This window comes from Taeniopygia guttata, chromosome 26, assembly GCF_048771995.1.
Source record: "Taeniopygia guttata chromosome 26, bTaeGut7.mat, whole genome shotgun sequence".
NCBI lineage: Eukaryota > Metazoa > Chordata > Aves > Passeriformes > Estrildidae > Taeniopygia > Taeniopygia guttata.
Genome location: NC_133051.1, coordinates 5,654,548 through 5,673,886, shown reverse-complemented (window position 1 = coordinate 5,673,886; position 19,339 = coordinate 5,654,548). Strand labels below are relative to the sequence as shown.

The window sequence follows — 19,339 nt, the reverse complement described above, 5'->3', positions numbered from 1 at the left end:
TGCCCGAGGACTCAACACTGCCCTGAGACTGCCACATTGCCCGGGAGAACCAACACTGCCCAGGGAACCAACACTGCCCAGAGAACCAACACTGCCCAGGGAACCAACACTGCCCAGAGAACCAACACCACCTGGGGAGCCAACACTGCCCAAGGAACCAACACTGCCCGGGGAGCCAACACTGCCCAGAGAACCAACACTGCCCGGGGAGCCAACACTGCTCAGGGAGCCAACACTGCCCGGGGAACCAACACTGCCCAGAGAACCAACACCGCTCAGGCAACCAACACTGCCTGGGCAACCAACACCACCCGGGGAGCCAACACTGCCCCGGCACTGCCGCATCGCCCAGGAAACGCCACCCGGGGAATACCAACACTCCCCGGGACTCCCAACGCTGCCCGGGGAACCCAACCCTGCCCTGAACCCCCCACACCACCCGGGGCCCCCAACACCCGGGCCGGCCCAGTCTGGGACCCCCAACACTGCCCAGGACTCCCAACACCCTGCTTGGCCCAAAGTCTCAGCATTGCCCAGGACCTCACCAGCACCTGTCCCTCTGCTGTCCTAAACACCCCTCAGGACCCCCAACCACCCCAGTTCCTCCCAACAGCCCCCAGCACCCTCATCCCTCCCTGCTGGCACCCCCAATGTCCCCGTGAGACTCCCTGCATACATTTCAGCCCAGAGTATGGAGACCCCCTTTTCCAGCACTCATCTCAGTCCATGATTATCCCAAACCTAGACTGGCCTGAGCCTCCCCTGAATCATCAGAGCTCCTCAGGACCCCTAAGACCCTTCCTAGCACCCATCTGAACCCATAAATACCTTGAGACCACCCCCCACAACTGCCTGACCCTGTCATTACACACAGGCACCCCACCAGTACCTACCTGAGCCCAGAAACACCTTGAGACCATACTCCAGCACCTGCCTGATCCCCCATCACTCACAGACCCCCCAAGAAACATCCGAATCCCCAGGTCCTCACCAACTCCTTGAGACATCCTACACAGCACCCACATGAACCCTCAGCATCTTCCTGAGCCCACAGCACACCCAACACCCTCCAGAACCCCCAAAGTCTTTCACAGCCACATCCCACAGCATCCCTAACACCTCCCTCAAACCTCCAACACCCCATTAGTCCTCAGTATCATCCCACAGCCCCCCCAGACACTCCAGCACCCCCTGGAAGACCCACTTATCCCCCTGAACCCCACTTATCCCCAGCCCCATGAGGGGCTCATGAGTGCTTATTCCCATGGGTCAAGTGATAAGCACTGAGCACACAGTTAACACCCCCTAAAAATATGTGGGAAAGCCCTAAAAATTGTGGGAAGGGCTTAGAGGAGTAAAGGGCTGGAGATGGGGCAAGAGAAGGTCCCTGGAGGTACCCGTGGCATGAAAAGCTTGGGAGAATACAGGAGTGAGAGGACTCAGCCTCACCCTACTGTCAGACATGAGCTTCAGTCCTTAAATGCAATTAAACGTATTTTTAGTCAGCTCTTGATTGTGGGTGTGATGGGTGTTTTTGGTATCTCTCTGATGCATTTTTGTAGAATCCTGGAATGGTTTGTACTGGGAGAACCTTAGAGATCATCTCATTCCACTCCCCCTGTTCCACTAGACCCGGTCCCTTTAGAGCAACCTTGTTTAAATTCCAGCCTTGTTTAAGTTATCGGCCTCAACAACTTCCTGCAGCACTGAGTTCTGCAGATGAATTAAACATTGCAAGAAAAAGGACTTCCTCTACTCAGGTTTGGATTTCCTGCCCTGTCAATCCCAGCCCACGGAGTGGGATTGTCTCCTCATCTCGATTTTACTACCTTTCCAGGGGAATGGGGTTAAATTCTGGGAGACACTCCTGAGCAAAACCCAAATCCCACAGCTGGGGCACTGAAAGCTGTGGTTGAAGATTTGTTCCAACTTGTCAGAAGCTCGTGTGGGTTCTGAGCTTCCAGGGTGGATTCCTCCAAGCAGGATGATGGTAAATGCCCACTGACTTTGGGCTGAGATCCGAGATCTTCCCAATCTTGGCTTGGCTGAGGCAGCTCCTCTAATTCTTGTGGAGTGCCTTGAGGAATTTCAAACAGCTTTAAAGGAAACCACCTGATTAAAAAAAAAAACATCCTGTGGTCCAAACAAGTATGCATTTCCCTCTTGCTATTAATATCCCAGGCCTTGATCCTCCTCCAAATACTGTGCAGGCGTTTAATGGCTTGCAAAGGAGCGGTGCCTTTGATCCCAGAGTGGGAATGTTTGCTGGAATGTGAATTATTAAAGGTGCTTTCAAGTGCAACATGCTGCCCATGTTTTTCAATGTGATTTATTGCCTGCCTGGTGTTTCTCCCAGCCTGGCAATGAAAAATTCATTTCCAAGTTTGACGGGGAGGTTTGGAGTGTAGTAACTCATGCTTTGGGCACAAACTCCATCTTTTTTTCTAGAGGTGATTTCCAGGGGAATAAGATAGACATTTCTTTCTGCCTGCTCTTCTGGGAAGGCTTTTTTTTTTTTTTTTCCAGCTTCCACTTTGGGCCCTGTTCAAGCTCCCTGGTCCTTCTCTGCAGTGGGGAGGAACTGCTGCAGCTGCTGCCATCTAATGGGAAAATTCAGCCTGCACGGCTCAACTCTTCATTTTGGAATCAAATAAAAGCATTTCTTGCACAATCCTGCTGCCACTCGGCCAAGCAGCATATTCTATATACAATCCCAGCATATTTAGGCAAAAGGAAAAGCTGATCTGATGGGTGGTTTTACACGGGGAAGTGTTACAGACCCAGTAGAATATTTTTGGGTTGATCGGGCTGAAATGGTGCTTCTCTTATTATGAATCAAATTTGCAAAGTACACTTGGATTTATATTATTTTTAAATAAAAGAAGATATAGTGAAGAGGGTCCCAAACATAAAGAAAAAGCAATTCCAGATATCCCAAATACCAAACCCCCTCAGGCACAGCTCTGAGCTGAGCCACATAAATCCTTCCTGAGGAACTGCTCCATCACTAAAAATATTGTATAAAGAAATGCGGTAAAGAGGGATGGAGAAGGGAACGGGAGCATTAAATATATTGCTTTAAGAAAATTAAGTATTTTAATGATGGGGCCAAAGGAGAATGACTTGAGGTAGGCAGGGGATGGAGACTTAGGGTACAGAGGTACTGGAGTGATAAATCAGGGTGTGCAGGAAAAATAAATCATCCCTAAAAGACTCAGAAATTCCAGAGTCACTGCAAAGTTGGACCCTGGCTGGTGAAGCTGATATATATAAAATATATATAATTATATATGAAAATATATAGTGTTGCTAGAAGCCCAACTCCAGTTGTCACTTTATTTTTCTAAAGCACAAACTGGCTACTATTATGCTTTGCCATTATGTGCATATAAATAATAGTGGCAACAAAAAGTAAACCCAACTAGGCAGAATTATTTGTGCAAACTCTGCACATAAGCAGAGTCTTTAAATATACCTGTTGAACTGCTGGGAATTTACATGGAACATATAAAATACTAAAATATAGCACTTGTATTCTTATTTATTTAGTCTGTATGTCTTTTTTTTTTTTTTCTGCAAAACTATAGTTCAATCAAGCTGTATAAAGATTTTTTAAAAACCCTTGAAATTGTGATGTGCTTATTTAGGTTCTTCAAGCTGGATTTAAAACCAATTCAGTACTTCAAAAAGAGCAGAAGAGCAGGATGCAGCAGCTCGTTCTTCTCTGCCCAGCCTGAAATTTGGTTCAATAATCCAGAATTTTGCTCTGGGGACAACACAATGAAAGAAACCTCTTGCAAGCATTTATCTTCTTCTTATCCCGGACGTGCTCTTGAGGCTTTTGAATTTATTTTCAGCAAAATATTTAGTAGTTTCTGACAAGCCCCATCACTGCTCACTGGCAGGATAAACCATGAAAGGGAAAAATTAGCTTTACCTTGTGTCATTGGAGAGATTTAAGTGCATTTAGAATATGTTGAATATCTCATTGCTCCTGATCAAATCCAATCAGATTGCAAAGACAGCACAGAAGTCCCCATAGCTCAGACTACCAACAGCACTAAACCCCCTTATTTTATACACTTGGATGGCTTCAGGTTTTCATTTCTTCTATCCCAAGGCTTGGGTTTACTCCCTGCTGCTTCCAGTATCATTGCAGCATCTCAGACTCAACTGGGTTCCTTTTCTGCCTCTTTTCTTGGCCTGTTTTTGGTCTCCAAAAGAAAGTTGCAAAGTTCCCTGAGAAGTATTTTGGAGGGCTGGTGTGTTCTGGGGGAATGGCAGGGGGTCCCCCACAGCAGCTTTTGCTCTCAGCATCCAAGGAAGAGGCAAAGAAGACACACAGAGAAAGAGAAGTTGTCCAAAGACTATTTTTATGCTTTTCTGGCTGTTGATGCAGTTTCAGATCAGTGTGTGGGGTGTCTGTCCATCACCAGCAGCAGCCCTTTTTCTTCTGGGGTGCCTTTGGTACCTCTTCTGCCTTATTTTTCAATTCATCTTCACGAACTCTGAGCAACCTGGGAGCAAAGGAAGCAAATTACTGGGTAGTTCCCCTGTTTTGCATTACTGTGCTGTTTGTTTTGACAAGCCTTGGTACAAGAGGCTCAGCACAGCTGAAAGGAGTCAGGATCCTTCCAGTTCCATGTGATCCAAGAGCTGTGGATGCTGCTAAAAATTCCAACATAAATCAAATCACAGACAGAACTTGTTCAGTCAAGCCAAGGAGAAATCAGCAGCATCCCCAAAAGGGTTTAATTCACCTCCTTGCAATGCTGGTTGTTCAGCAGACAAGTTAGGGCAGTGCTAAATGTTCATCCCAGCAGGTGCTTCCCTGAGTTTTCCCTGACATTTGGGCATGGAGTCTCTGGTGATGGTGACATCCAGTATTTGGAGTTAAAAAAAGCAAGGAGGGAGCCCATTTAATTGAGGACAGCTGGAAAAATCCAAGAACATGGCTCACCTGGTGAAGCTGGCCATGGACTCGAAGACGTTGTGGCCCGAGGCAGCGCTGCACTCGTAAAACATGAGCTGGTGCTCCTGGAAGACACAGACCCCAAGTAGAAATGTAACATTCTTGCACTGGACTAGTTTAATGTGGGAATAAATTGCCATGGGACAGTCCGAGTCAAGGGGAAACAGGAGGGGATCAAGGAAACAAATAACTCAATAACTTATTTACTGGAACATGAGGGTGAAATACACATTTTCTGGTTGCTACAACACCAACTTTTAATACAAGGAAAAGGATGATTGTGCAGACAGAAGAATTTGTGATGCCTTCTGGTTATGGGAGCAAATGCAGACAGGGGCATAAGTAGATGTTCCCAACTCTTTTGCTCCCTACCAGTTTGGGAAAATAAACATCTATCCCTCATCTCAATTATCAAAACTGGTCTATGGATTCTGGCCCAAATCCCATAAGCTTTAAAATTAAGTCAGTAAAAGTGAGATTCTTCTCATTCTCCTCATCTATTTGTTTTAGCCATCTATATGTGAAGAGACTAATCAAACTTTGATAATTTCAGTATCTTTAAACCAGGATAGTGCTCAGTGGGTTTATTATTTTTATGATGCTGGGAAGATACTTAACACTTCACAGCAAAGATAAGCATAGCTGAAAATGTTTTAATTTACAAATCCAGTTCCATAAACCAATTTACTGGGATGGTGCTGAGGCAAAATTGAAGTGGCAAAGGGAAAGCGAGGCAGAGAAGGGTGAGAGATGGGTTCAGAGAACATTTTGTCAACCATTGATGCATGAGGGGTAAATTAAAGGCTTTCCCCTTTCTCCAGCTCTTCAGGTTGGTGGAGTTGATCTTTAACTGTCCCCTCCTTGCTTGGTGGCTGTGCTTCACCACCTACCTTGGCCAGGCATTCACCCTCCTTTGTAGGGACCTGTCTCTGGGCAGCACAGTCACTTTTGTTCCCAAGAAGCAGAACAGCAACTCCATCCTCTGCTCCTTCCTGAGTAAGAAAGAAGGGAAGATCAGAACAGCTTCAAAATCCTCCTTGAATCCCAGCCGGCCACACTGTCTATAATATCCTGGAACACTATGACTGACACCCACGGATTTGGGCTAATAACAAAACTCTAAATTATTAAATAATTTCAACAGCATTTAAGATTTTTTTCCCTTAAATCATCTGCCTATGTCCATTAACATGACAGAACACTGGATGAATTACACTTATAATGAATTCACTTTATGCTCAACTACAGCAGTGTCTGAAGGTGTTCTGGCTGGGATTTACTAGCACCAAGTGAGTCAATATCCTATTTTGTTTCAGAATTTTAAAAACTGGCTTTGTGTCAACTGGAAATCTCTGAAAAGAAGTTTTTAAAAGGCCTTGAATAACCTCCCATTCTCTAGGACTCAAAGTGGACTATTCTTGATGTAAAAGCAACATTTTTCATTCCTTTGCACTAGTTTTTAATTGTTTAAAGTTTGATTATTACCCTAGTGGTTCTATCGACAAATTAGCCTGGGAAACACTGCCAGCGTGTGAAAATCTTCTATATCTGACTTAAATCCTCCACGGAAAAAAACTTCTTTTCTAATGAACACAATGCAGAATACCCAAAGGGTATTTCCAAAGGGTATTTCCAAGGGCTTGGCCACTGCTCTGAGTCCCAAGAGCTCGGGCCCGTCCCCACCTGGATGCAGCTGAGCCAGAAGCGCACGTCGGAGAAGGAGAGCTCGGAGGTGATGTCGTACATCAGCACCACCCCGTCCGCCTTGCGGAAGAACTGCCTGGTCACGCTGCGGTACCTGCGGGCATTTTGGATCATCACCAGGATGGTCTAAGGAGGTTCTGCCTAGGTGTGATGCGAAATCCTACTGGGAAAGGTGGGAATGCAGGCCTACAAAACAGGCAACCCCCAGATTTGGCTCTTGTCCTGATGGCAGGGGCCATAGAACAGCCTGAGTGCCAGTTTTATCTTAATTACTTCCTTTATTACGCTTTATCAGATCACATACTGTACAGAGTCCCTCCTTGAGCAATCTCACCTTTGCTTAGCAAAGCAAAGGATATCAATTGCCCCTGAACTAGAGGGGAAAAACCCCAGGTTGTGTCCTTAAGCAGCACAGCACCTCACCTTTCCTGACCAGCGGAGTCCCACAGGCGGAGAGCAAAGCGCTCGTTATCCACAACCAGGGTTTTGATCTGGTAATCCAGTCCTGGAAGACACAAAAAAAAGGATATTTTGATGCTGTAGAGTTCTGCCCTGCAACAGAAGTTGGATGGAGAAGAAACATGGCGCAGGGTGGTCTGAAGCTGCAGCTCCAGGGGTTGGTCCCAAGTGAACCTCTGGCCTTTAGATGTTTAATCACTGGATTTTGGGAAGGTCTCTCATCTCATGGTGAATAAAACCAGGTTGGTGAAGAAAGGAGAATGGAGCTGAAAGGCAAAGCAGAGAGGAAAGCACTGTTGCTAGGAAGGACGAGGAGGAGCAGCATTTCCCACCCATGAGCGCCCAGGCGTGGGGACTTGGTGGTTCTGCGTGGCCCCTGGGGACAGCCTGTACACCACGCTTGGCATGAGCTGGAACAGGCATGTGGGGACCTCCAGCAGCTTGTGGGGTGGAGGAGGGGGAATTGCAGCCGTGATCCAAGCGAATGTTGGAGGGGGGCTGGAGGAGACCTACCCACGGTGGCGGTGAGGTGGGGGTTGAAGGTGTCGGCGTGCAAACGGTACAGGAACGACGTTTTGCCCACGTGGGAGTCCCCAATGAACAGCACATTGTAGAGGTGGTCTGGGTCCAGGGCAGCTTTAGGACAGCCCCTTGGGGCAGCTCCTGCCCCACATGCAGTCACAGCCCCTGGCTCTCCTGAGCTGGGCTCACCTTCCTGGCTCATTTTCTGACCAAACTCTTGCATCTTCTCTCGTTGACCAACACTGAGATCTTTGCTCTGTTCTCCCAAGAGCTGCCTTTGCCCCAGTGAGTTTTTTCTGAGGACCACCCCCAGCTGATCACTCCCAGCATCTCCTGGTTGCATCGCTGTGTGCAGTGTTGATGCTGGTGGCACCTCCTGCTTCGGATGCTCAGCAGGTCCAGCAGCCGTGTGCTCTGGTTCCATCATGGGTGGTGTCTCCCCCTCTGGCTGTTGGGCCACTGTGTGAAGCCTCCCCTCATGTCCCTGTGCTGAAACCTGCTCCTGAAGCTCCCTTTGGGCTGCCAGTCCCGGAGCACAAAGCCGCCACACATCTGGAATGAGAACATCCTCCTGCATCATCGTTTCCCGCTTTAGGGGGCTGAGTTGTGACAGCACCTCAGAGACCAGAGAGGCCAACTCAGCATCATCATGGCCCTGGTTTAGTTCTAGACCCTGAGTTTTCACTCCATTCCTCACCTCTGCCTCCAGCCTCTCTCCCTGTGCCGCTTCCAGACTGTGAGCTCCATCCAGAGGCTGCCCCTCTGCAGGAGCTCTCTCTCCCTGCAGTAACTCCTGTGCCTCCAGAATCTGCCCCTCAGGACCAATGCATGCTCCCAGCTTTGCTTCCAGACCAGGGCCCTCTGCAGGAGTGGCAGGCTCAGGACACAAAGCAGCCTCTATTGGAGGGGGCACATCTGCAGCAGCAGCTCCTTCCCATGGGTTTGCAGTGGGAGATGGACCCAGAACTGCCTCCAAACCTAGAGTCAGGCCCTGCTCCCCTTTCCACAACCCAGCTACACCCAGAGGTGTCAGATCAGCCTCTGTGCTCCCTCCTGAGCCTGATTTGGGCATCTGCTGATCTGTGAACAGCTGCACATCAGTATCAGCGCTCTGGGCCTTCAGGGTGTGCAGGTTCTCAGCTGCTTCCTGTGGCTCTAATCCTGCACCAGCCCCCTCTCCCTGTCGGCCTTGTGCTCCTTCTGGAGAAAGCACAGACTCCTGAGGCAGCCCATTCTCACCTTGCACTTGTGCCTCACCCTCCTCATCCTCCTCACTGTGAAGGACTGTTCCCCACTCCCCTCCCCATGGGCCTCCTGGGCTGAGACCCTCTGACAGCCGCAGGTCTGCCTGGGCACCCTCTGCCTCCCCTTCCACTAACTCTGCTTTATCCCCCTGATCCAGGGGATGCACCTCTGGATCCACACTCCCTCCCTGCTCTGTCCCTGAGGATCCAGCCTCACCCAAATGCTGCAGATCTGCCTCTGTGCTCCCTCCTGGGGTCAGTCTGAGCTCATCCCCCTCTGCACTCAGCTGCACACTGGCACCAGTGCTCTGACCTCCCACTGTGTCCAGGATCACATCCTCCTCCACTGGCTGCACACCTGCATCTGTCCCCCTTCTCTGTCTGATGGTCACTGCAGACAGGTCAGGCACCAGCTCCTTCATCTGCTCACGCCCACCCTGTCCCTGTCTCCAGTCCCCAGCCCCATCCCGGGGCACAAGTGCACAGTGCCCCCCTCCCTGGGGGCTTTCTGAGCTGGCAGCCGCACTCAGCTGAGTGTCTGCCCAGGAGTCCTCTGCCTCCACTTTCACTGTCTCTGCTTCATCTCCCTGATCCAGGGGATGCACATCTGGAGCCACATTCCCTCCCTGCTCCGTCCCCATGGAGTCAGTCTGGATTAAGGGCTGTAGATCAGCCTCTGGTCTTTCTCCTGAGGTTGATTTGAGCTCATTCCCCTCTGCAATCATCTGCACATTGGCACCAGTGCTCTGGTCCTCAGCAGTGTCCAGGCTTTCAGTCTCCTCCTGTGCTTGCATGTCCTCATCTGCCCCCTCACCTTGCCTGACCCCTGACACATGCAGATCAAGCACAGGCTCGTGTGGCAGCTCATGCTCACCCTGTCCTTGTGCCTCGTCATCCTTCTCCTCAATCTGAATATTTGTTCCAATTTCTCCTCCCCATGGGCCTCCTGAGCTGAGACCCTCTGACAGCTGCAGATCTGCCTGGGCACCCTCTGCCTCCCCTTCCACTAACTCTGCTTTATCCCCCTGATCCAGGGGCTGCACCTCTGGATCCAGTCTCTCTCCCTGCTCTGCCCCTGAGGTTCCAGCCTCACCCAAGGGCTGCAGATCTGCCTCTGTGCTCCCTCCTGGGGTCAGTCTGAGCTCATTCCCCTCTGCACTCAGCTGCACATTGGCACCAGTGCTCTGGTCCTCAGTAGTGTCCAGGCTTTCAGCCTCCTCCTGTGCTTGCATGTCCTCATCTGCCCCCTCCCCTTGCCTGACCCCTGATCCGTGCAGATCAAGCACAGGCTTGTGTGGCAGCTCATGCTCTCCTTGTCCTTTTGCCTCATCCTCCTCTTCCTTCTCCTCCTCCAGCTGAACAGCTCTTTCACCCTCCCCTCCCCATGGAGCCCCTGGGCTGGGACCCTCAGTGAACATCCTATCTTCCTGGACATCCTCTGCCTTCCTTTCCAAAAGCTCTTCTTTATCCTCCTGATCCAGGGGCTGCACCTCCAGATCCACACTCCGTCCCTGCTCTGTCCCTGAGGATCCAGCCTCACCCAAGGGCTGCAGATCTGCCTCTGTGCTCCCTCCTGGGGTCAGTCTGAGCTCATCTCCCTCTGCACTCAGCTGCACTTTGGCACCAGTGCCCTGCTCCTCAGCAGTGTCCAGGCTTTCAGCATTCTCCCTTAGTTGCAGCCCTACACCAGCCCCCTCCCCCTGACCCAAGGTCACTGCACTGGGATGAGGCACAGGCTCGTGTGGCAGCCTGTGCTCATCCTGTCCTGCCCCATCCTCCTCCTCATTCTCTTGGAGCTGAACAGCTCCTTCCCCCTCCCCTCCCTGGGGCTTTTCTGGGCTGGGACCCCCAGAGATCTGCAGATCTGCCTCCACCAATTCCAGTGCCGGAGACTTACCTGGGAACAGCCCACACAAGCCCGGGCTGCCCACAGGTGCTTCTGCAGGGGAAGGACCCTCACAGTGCCCTGCAGCAGCCCCCATTTCTTCTCCCAGCCCTACCTCTGGTTTATCCTTCTCCAGCTGCACACCTGGATCCACACCCCGTCCCTGCTGTGTCCCTGGGGAGCCAACCTCATTCCAGACCTGCAGATCTGCCTCCACCTCTGCCAGCAGCTCCATGTTGGTGCTGCTGTGTTCCTCCATCAGTTCCACATCTGTTCCCACTCCTCCCTGCCCGTGGGTGGGTGGCACAGCCGCTGCCAGTGGCTCCAGAGTGCCCTCACTCCCTCTCCACCCCGCGCCTCCCCTGGCACACTCACCCTGCAGCTGCTGCTCTGCCTCCCTGGGCTCTGCTTCCTCCACCTCCTCTTCCTCGCCCCCAGCTCTGCTGCTCCCTGCACGCTCAGCTTGGGCTGGCAGCACCTCCAGCACTTTGGAGTCCCTGGTCTCTCCCCGGGGCTGCACCTCTGCCCTGGCACGCTCCTCCTCCAGCCCTCCTGGGCCAGGAGCCGCTGTCACCTCAGGGCCACCACTCCCACGGGCTGCTCCCACTTGTGCCTCAGCCCAGGATGGTGGCTCTGGCTCCAAGTGCTCTCCCAGCTCAGTTTCCAGTTTCCCTGGGAGCCCCAGTGCTGGCTCAGCCCGTTCCTGCAGCGCTGTGCCACGTTCACCCTGCACCCTGCCTGACTGCTGCTCATCCATGGCAAGGCCCTGTCCCACTGCTACACCTTCCTGCCCAGCCTCAGGTGGCCCCAGATCTGCCTCCAAATTTTCTCTCTGGCTTATCTCCCCTTCCTCAGCTTCTCCCAGGGGCTGTGGTTTTGTTTCCTGCAGCCGCTCTGCTCCCTCCACCTCCATCTGCACCTGCTCTCCTGCCTCCATGCTCTCTCCCAGATGCTCAGCCACATTCAGCACCATCTCCTCCACACCAGCACTCTTTCCTTGCAGGAATGACATCCTCTGTGCCTCCTCTGGGCTCTGTCCCTGCTCTGCCCCTGGCTCCTGAGCCGTGCAGTGCCCAGCTCCTGCGGACGCACCAGCCTGTGTCACATCCGCAGCACGAAGCTCAGCTGAGGCTGGCTCCTCTTGCAGGTCTCCTTCCAGCAGCTCATGATGGATGTGGCCAGGGAGGGTCTCCTGCAGGACCCCAGGGGTGGTTTCATGGGCTGTTGCTGCTTCTGGCCCCGTCTGGGGCTCAGCATTGTCCCAGGGGTGACAGGGAGTGTCTGCCAGGGGTGTACCCAGTGCCTGTGCCTTCAGATGTTTGCTCAGAGCTGCTATTGCATCATTCATCTCTCTTAGCAAAGAGCTTTGGAAATGGACACCTTCCTCTTTCAAAGGTTCTGGGGTGGGATCCTCTTCTGCAGAGCTTGCTTTCTGTGGGGTTCCTGAAAGGTTTATTTCTGCTGGCAGCATTTCCCAAACCCTGGAAAGGGCAGAAAATGGGGGCAATGAACCAGCTCCCAGGTCAGGCTCCAGCTCCTTCCCATCCCCAGTCAGTCCCAGAGGGTTTCTGATCTACAGCCTCACCCCTTCTCTCTCCAAACCTGAATTTTTTTCCGCTCGGGGCACTTGGAGTTCACACAGGCAACAATGGGGGCAAGGGAAAGGGGATGCACACACAGACAGCCAGACCCAGGGCTGCATCCTGGCCTCTGCCCAGTACCCATCTTAACATTATCAGACAGGAAAAAACAACTCTCAGCCACCTACAGCCACCTCCTGAGCCAAGGGAGTGATGAGCTGGGATAAGAGATGTGAGCTCCAGGGTGAGAGATGAGTGGGTGGGAGAGGAGTGCTAAAAGGACAAATATCATTGTTTGCCTGGGGAGGGTGGAGGAAGGCCTGGAGCTCAGCCCCAGCTCAGCCCCCAGGGGCACACAGAGGAGCAGCAGGAGCCCTTACACTTGGTGGGTGCTCTTGGCTTTGCTCTCGCTGCTCTGGGATCCCAGCCTGATCCGCATCTCGGAGCGGAACTTCTCGCTCTTCCCAGGACTCAGCTGCAGGAAACGGGGTGGGAAGAGGAGAGAGAGAAATTCTTGGTGAGGGAGAATATCCACCTGAAATTATGTGTTCTCCAGCAAGTATCCAGCTGTACCCACCCAAAATCTTGGGGGTACCAGAAGGAAGGTGGTGCAACCCCCTCCCTTCCCAAACATCTGTGCCAGCCCCTTTTGAGAGATTTTAGGGGAGGCAGTGCTGCAGAAGCACCCTGTGCTCTTGAGCTCCTCAGCAGTCCCAAATGGAACAGCACAAGGCCCTGGGCCCCCTGTCCTGTCCCCACACACCCAGCTGCAGTACCTGTGGGGACACTGGCACCTCGATGGGTAACTCTGCCACCACTCTGTCCCTGCAAACACAGAGCACAAGGGTCAAAACAGGAACTTCATCCTCTCCACCACATCCACCCAGCACCAGAGCTGTCAGGGCAGCGATAGGGCAGGTCAGCAAAACCCACAATCCTTGGATCAGTCCTGCCGAGCCCTCCTGGCTGAAGGACACCCCCATCTCCCTGGCACTGCCCTCCAGGGACATATCCAGAGCATGGTGCTGATAGTCCTGCTTGTTCCTCTGATGCTTTGCACACCAAACCACGATTAACCTGGAACCATGGGCAGCACCGTGGTGGCTGAGGCCCATCCAACTCATCGCCCATCCAGGAGGAAATGACATGTGTGGGGACACGTGAGTGACACACGGTCACTCAGCTGCTCACCCCGGCTCCCCCATGTGCTCCCAAGCCACGGCAGCCCTCATTGTCCTCAGGTGGCCCTGGGTCTGCTGCAGCTGCTGGTGCAGGTGCTGCAGGTGCTGCTGCAGTGCCCGGTTGCTCTGCTCCAGCTGCTGGTTCTCCGTGCTGGTGACTTGCTGGGAGCTGTGGAGGCTGTGGCAACGCCGCTCCAGCTGTGGGATGGCAACCAGGACACTCAGAGCCAAAAATCCCCATGCAAAATAATTCATAATCACCTCCTCTGGGCCCGGGGCTGAATTTCACACCCCCCACCACCACCACCTGTGGGAAACTCAGCTTGTGTCCTCTGGGGATGGAGGGGAGTGTGAGGATGGGGGTGGCAGATGTGGTGTGGAGTGTCCTGTGGGACAGCCTGCAGCAAGGGCTGCCAGGGACACCGGGATCGGCTGTGCAGCACCGTGGGGTGGTTACAGCACAGCCCAGAGACCCCAGAGACCCCTGACTCACAAAGGGGGGTGGGGGCCAGCCCACCTCCATCTGCGCCGTGACCAAGCGCTGCACCTCCCTCTCGCTGGCATCCAGCACTCGCTGCAGCTCCTCGCCCTGCTGGTGGCTCCGGGCCATGCTCTGCGGTGGCACAAGGACACCGGCACCCCCTCATCCACCGGCAGCTGCCGAGGGGCTTTGGGGTGCTGGGTCCCCCTGGCAGGGACAGCAAGGGGACAGGAGGAGCCGGGACCCACCTGCTGCTGCAGCCGCAGCTGCTCCTGCTGGATCTGCTGCTCCAGGACCTCGCAGAGCTGCTGCACGTCCCTGTCGTGCTCAGCCACACGCCTGTGGTGACAGCAGGGCCGGGGAGGGATGTGAGACCCTGCTCCAGGGGGTGCAGGCCCTGGGAGCCCACACTGCCCTCGGGAGCCTCAGGCTGTGGCTGGGTTTGCCCGGAGGGTCACCCAGTGTGGATGTGTCCGGCAGCAGCCCGAGTCCGGCCCTTCTGCCGCCCCTCCCGTGACTGTAGAGGGAGCTGACCCCAAACGTTGGCAGAACCTCTGCTCCGGCCGCTGCTGGGTGTGCTGAAGGCACGCAGGTTTCTCCACATGGCTGGGGTGGTCCTCCAGGGCTCCATCCCTGTCCCCATCCCTCCTATCCCATCCCTATGCACTATCCTGGGGTGGCTCACTTGTTCAGAGTCAGCTCCAAAGCCTCCTTCTTGCTCCTGGCTTCTTGGATGCGGTGCCTCATCTTGGCCAGGAAGTCCTCCAGGTTGTCCAGCAGCTGGGGCTCATCCTGCCGGAGCTTCACCCAGAGCTGCCAGATCTCCTGTCTGCAGGGAGAGGGGTGTTTTGGGGTGAGCATCCCTCCAGAAGCCCCAAAGCCAGGCCAGCTGAGTTGCTTCACTCACATTTTTGAGGTGTGTGAGGGCAGATGAGCTCTGGAGTCACTGTGACCCTGCTCCTGTGCTCGGTCCAAAGGCACCTCCAGGCTCCTGCCTGTGTGGGCATCTCCTGCCCCAAGCCTTCCCCCCCTATCCATCCTGCAGGACACCCATGGGTGCCCAGCAGGGCACTTACTCTTCAGAGAGGTTGTCTGTGCCCAGCTGCTCCATAAAGGCAGCGAAGTGTCTGCGCTCCTCGCTGTCCCCCACTTCCAGCGCCGGGGCGGGGAGCACCAGCCGCACCCTCCGCGACGCCGTCTTCCTCCGCCGGTGCTCCCTGGCAGCTTTTTGGGAGCTCAGGAACTGCCCTGCTGACAGAAATCCCAAATCCTCGGTGCCCAGGCAGGGCGACAGCAAAGCTCAAAGCCCAGCACCTCTCCCTCCACGGCTTCAACGAAGCGGTTCAGCACAGCAGAGCCCCGCTCCAGGCGAGCCAGGGGCTGAGAGCTGATCATGGGGACGGTTCCTCCTGTGCCACACAGCAAAGGCAGCACCTCACATCCCCCAGGAGAGCCCCGGGACCGTGTCCAGCACCAGCCCAGGCTGCACTTACGGAGCCCGGCCATGAACTCCTCTGTGCCCAAGCGCCCGGTGCCAGCAGCATCCAGCCCATCGAACACAAGCTCCAGCTCCTCCCTGCTGCACGGCAAACCTTCCTCCTGCAGCTTCTAAAACCAAAGCAAATCAGGGTAAAACCCTCCCATCGCTCCATCTCCAGTGACCCCAGCTGTGAGAACCCCAGGATTGGTTCAGGGGTCTCATGTGATGGTAAAATCTCTCCTCCAAGCCGTGCTTCCAAAGAAAAACTCCGCAGCCTCTTGTTGTTCGGTCTCAAGGCAGTTTATTGCTGGTTATCTAAAAGATTGTCTTCACCCACTGCGGCTGTTTGGTCAGCGGCCCAGGCAGAGACACACACACCCCTGACACCCTCACTGTCCGGTGTCTTCTTCTCTCTCCCTGCCCAGGGCTGCTGCTGTCTTTTATATGATATATTATGTGTTATATGTTTACAGATTTTCCCCAATACCTACTACCTATGTTACAATGTGCTTTTCTACTCTAAACCAATCTGTGAATGCCAACATCACCAAGAACATGGAGGTGAGGAAGAAGAAGGAGGAAGAACAGGATCAGGCCCACTTTCCTCCATCTTAGAACCTTTGACCCCCCTGTACAAAGTAAAACCCCCCTGTACAGGTGTTAAACCCCCCCTGTACAATACTAAAAAGTTTTCCCTCTAATTTGTGACTACTTTTACTGTACCATCTAACCCTCTATGACCGCTTGTTCCACCTTCAAAGTTGGTAACTCATTCCATGACTCAAACTCAAAATCACAGCTGTTTTCGCTGCTTGCCAGGGTCTCAAATGCTTCTGACCAAGGCCTGGAACCTCTGAAAATGTCTGAGGGGCATTTGGAGTTCCAACACCCAGCAGCGCTGGGGCCCAGGGGACAGCCCCACCCTCACCTGCATGTCCAAGCGGGTGACAACTCCCGCCTGCTCCGTGTCCCTGGTGCTGAGCAGGTGCTGCACCCTCTGCAGTGTTTCAGGTGCCCACGGTGGCTCCTCAGCAGGACCCTCCTGCAGCTGCTTGCGCCGGCTGGAGCCCAGGCGCCGGCCCTTGGTGCCCGCCCGGCGCTCGGCCATGGCCCCGCGGGACACCCGGCCAGCCCTGCCCTCGCTGGGCACCTTCGCTCCAGCCTGGTAGGAGACAGCAGAAAGGGACCCAGCTGGAAATTCATCTTGCTGCTCTGGAGGGCCCAAACGCTGATTGCTGAGGAGGGTTTGGCAACGGGAAGGGAAGGGAAGGGAAGGGAAGGGAAGGGAAGGGAAGGGAAGGGAAGGGAAGGGAAGGGAAGGGAAGGGAAGGGAAGGGAAGGGAAGGGAAGGGAAGGGAAGGGAAGGGAAGGGAAGGGAAGGGAAGGGAAGGGAAGGGAAGGGGAAGGGAAGGGAAGGGAAGGGAAGGGAAGGGAAGGGAAGGGAAGGGAAGGGAAGGGAAGGGAAGGGAAGGGAAGGGAAGGGAAGGGAAGGGAAGGGAAGGGAAGGGAAGGGAAGGGAAGGGAAGGGAAGGGAAGGGAAGGGAAGGGAAGGGAAGGGAAGGGAAGGGAAGGGAAGGGAAGGGAAGGGAAGGGAAGGGAAGGGAAGGGAAGCCCTTATTTCTGATTGCACGGTGCCGATGGAGCCTGGAACTGCAGCAGCAAGTGCTGCTCCTGTCAGCCATCCCAGGGGCTCCCAGCCCAGCTCCCACCTGCTGGACACTCCTCCTGCCACCAGCCAAGCACCCATCCCAAATCTCCCCCTGCTCTTCCCTGGCTGTGGAGGATGCACAGGACACCAGCACCAGCGAGGGCCACCCAGGAGGTGACACCAGCAAAGGAGCAGCCGAGGTGACACTGGAGGTCTGAGCAAGACGTGCTGGTTCCACCTGCCTTCTCAGAGCTCAGCAGCACTTTTTAAAATTCCTCCCCCGGTTTTCACAGCTGTGAGTCACCTCCGGGCACAGGGCACGAGGCCTCGGGAGCTTTATGTCATGCTGCTGCTCGCCCAGGCTTGTGGGGCCTGAGCTGGGACCCCCAGTGCCCTGTCCCCAGCCTGGGTGGGTGGCTGTGTCACCCACAGCCACCATGCCGTCCCCAAGAGGGGCTGTTCTTTGTGTGGCAAAGCTGAAACTCCGAGGGAAGGAAAGCAGAGCTGTGGGGAGCGGTGACGCAGAGCCGGGGCCGTGCTCAGTCTGGCTGAGCCCAGCTCCCACCCCCAACCCCGGGGCAGCAGCTCCTGCAGCCCTCTGCCCCTTCCTTTGCCATGAAACAGATCCTGCTAAACCCCAGTGTACACCAGAAATGGGAACAGGGCCCAACACCAGCCCCAAAACCAGCCCCAACCCCTTAAAGCAAGAGGGTCTTGTGGAGTTGCTGGAGTCCCACAGGACCAGAAACATCCTTGTGGTGGTCCCAGCCTCGAAGACAGCAGAAGTGGGAGCTCTGGGGGGCAGGGGGGTTGTTCAAGGCATGGAGAAGCCCCTGGTTCCTGTTCCAGCTCCAGGGCAGGTGAGCTGAGCCCACAGCGTGATGGAGGTGCTGAACGAGCAGGGGGATTGGGATGGGATGGGATGGGATGGGATGGGATGGGATGGGATGGGATGGGATGGGATGGGATGGGATGGGATGGGATGGGATGGGATGGGATGGGATGGGATGGGATGGGATGGGATGGGATGGGAATTGTGCCCCTCCCCCCCAGCCAAGCAGGGCCCCCCATGGCATCACCAGCTCCCAGTGTCCTGCCTCTCTCCACAGCACCCTGTGCCCTCAGAAAGGAGCCCCCAGCCACAGTCCCTCACAGGCAGCAGGAAAAAGCCCCCTTGGATCACCACCAGCAGGATAAAAACCCTTAATTCCCTCAGTTTTCTATTTCTTAAGGTGGTGCTTGAGCCATCCCCGGAGCAGCAGGACTTACCCTCCCCACGAGGGACGCTCAGTGTGGGGCACACGGGGCCGAGGGGCTCCCCAGGTCGGGGGGACGCTGCTCCCACCCCGCGGCCGCCCCCGCTCTCGTCTCTCTTTCTCAAGGCGCTTTCCGTTCTGGGGTGACAGCAACTGCCGGTGCTCACACATTTCCTGTTTGCTGCCTTGCAAGTGGGGCACAGGAAGGACCCATCCAGAGGGTCACGGTGTCCCCAGAGTCCCCAGATCCCCCGGCACCTCTGCCAAGGCACTGCCAGTGCCATCAGGAAGGGCAGCAAAGTCCCTGACCCTTCCTGGTTTGCAATGCTCTGGGGCTGGGGGTGTTTGGAGTGGGGGGAAGAACAGCAGACAAACAGCAAATGTTTTTTTAAGGCTCCAAATAACCCAAAATACAAGATTATCTATAGCCCATGGATTATAACATCCTACCAGAGGAAGAACAACCTGAAAATCCCCCCTGTGGAGGCTCTTTGGCCCTAGAATTTGAAGAAATCCCCCCTCTGCTGTTCTCTGATGTTTTTTTTAAGGCTCCTGGCTGAACTATAAACTTGGCTTTAAACCCAGCACCAAACCCACTGGCTGCTGCTTCATGAGGGACAGGGGGATCAGGTGGATCACAGGCACTTTTCCTGCTCTTTAATTGCAAAACGTGAAGAGAACTCAGGCAGGAGGAAATGTTGTTATCTCCAGGGCATTGCTCAAACATCCCCTGGCGTACAGCAGATGTGAGCCCAGGCTCCAGGGCAGGAGCTGTGGGGTGGAAGCTGATGCCCCAGCTCTCTCTGCCCATCTGAGCAGGTGAAATCCCTCAGTGGGAACCAGCCACACCCTGCTCATTTGCTGTTTAACCGAAGGGAGCAGCAGCCAGCTCGGCTCCAGCTGCTCCATCAGGGCCAGCAAAAAGCT

General features: G+C 54.5%; 1 protein-coding gene across 2 annotated transcripts; it reads right to left on the bottom strand.

The window, feature by feature from the left end:
• Nucleotides 1-3,803: 3,803 nt before the first annotated feature.
• RAB44 (RAB44, member RAS oncogene family) lies at nucleotides 3,804-18,665 on the bottom strand. Of its 2 annotated transcripts, XM_041721328.2 has the most exons (17): nucleotides 18,426-18,665; nucleotides 16,437-16,670; nucleotides 15,522-15,636; nucleotides 15,105-15,276; nucleotides 14,714-14,857; nucleotides 14,277-14,367; nucleotides 14,065-14,160; nucleotides 13,558-13,745; nucleotides 13,143-13,191; nucleotides 12,747-12,841; nucleotides 11,879-12,267; nucleotides 7,649-8,209; nucleotides 7,100-7,181; nucleotides 6,656-6,770; nucleotides 5,863-5,964; nucleotides 4,961-5,037; nucleotides 3,804-4,517 (listed from the first exon to the last, which is right to left on the bottom strand). In XM_041721328.2, the coding sequence occupies exons 2-17, from the start codon at nucleotides 16,614-16,616 to the stop codon at nucleotides 4,430-4,432; spliced, it is 2,544 nt and encodes an 847-aa protein (XP_041577262.2). In that variant the 5' UTR covers nucleotides 16,617-16,670; nucleotides 18,426-18,665; the 3' UTR covers nucleotides 3,804-4,429. The 2 variants fall into 2 exon arrangements, with proteins under 2 accessions (XP_041577262.2, XP_072774985.1); XM_072918884.1 differs by lacking the exons at nucleotides 11,879-12,267; nucleotides 12,747-12,841; nucleotides 13,143-13,191; ... (6 more) ...; nucleotides 16,437-16,670; nucleotides 18,426-18,665 and having other exon boundaries at nucleotides 7,649-11,144.
• Between the last annotated feature and the right edge of the window lie 674 nt (nucleotides 18,666-19,339).

Bases quoted from the DNA above. Each gene is read 5' to 3' on its own strand.
- RAB44 (XM_072918884.1), bottom strand. From the start codon at position 11,045: ATGGAGGAACACAGCAGCACCAACATGGAGCTGCTGGCAGAGGTGGAG. The intron at 7,182-7,648 runs GTAGGTCTCCTC...TGTGTCTTCCAG, and splicing joins CCACCTCACCGCCACCGTGG to GACTGGATTACCAGATCAAA. The intron at 5,038-5,862 runs GTAGGTGGTGAA...TGTGTCTTCCAG, and splicing joins AGGGTGAATGCCTGGCCAAG to GAGCACCAGCTCATGTTTTA.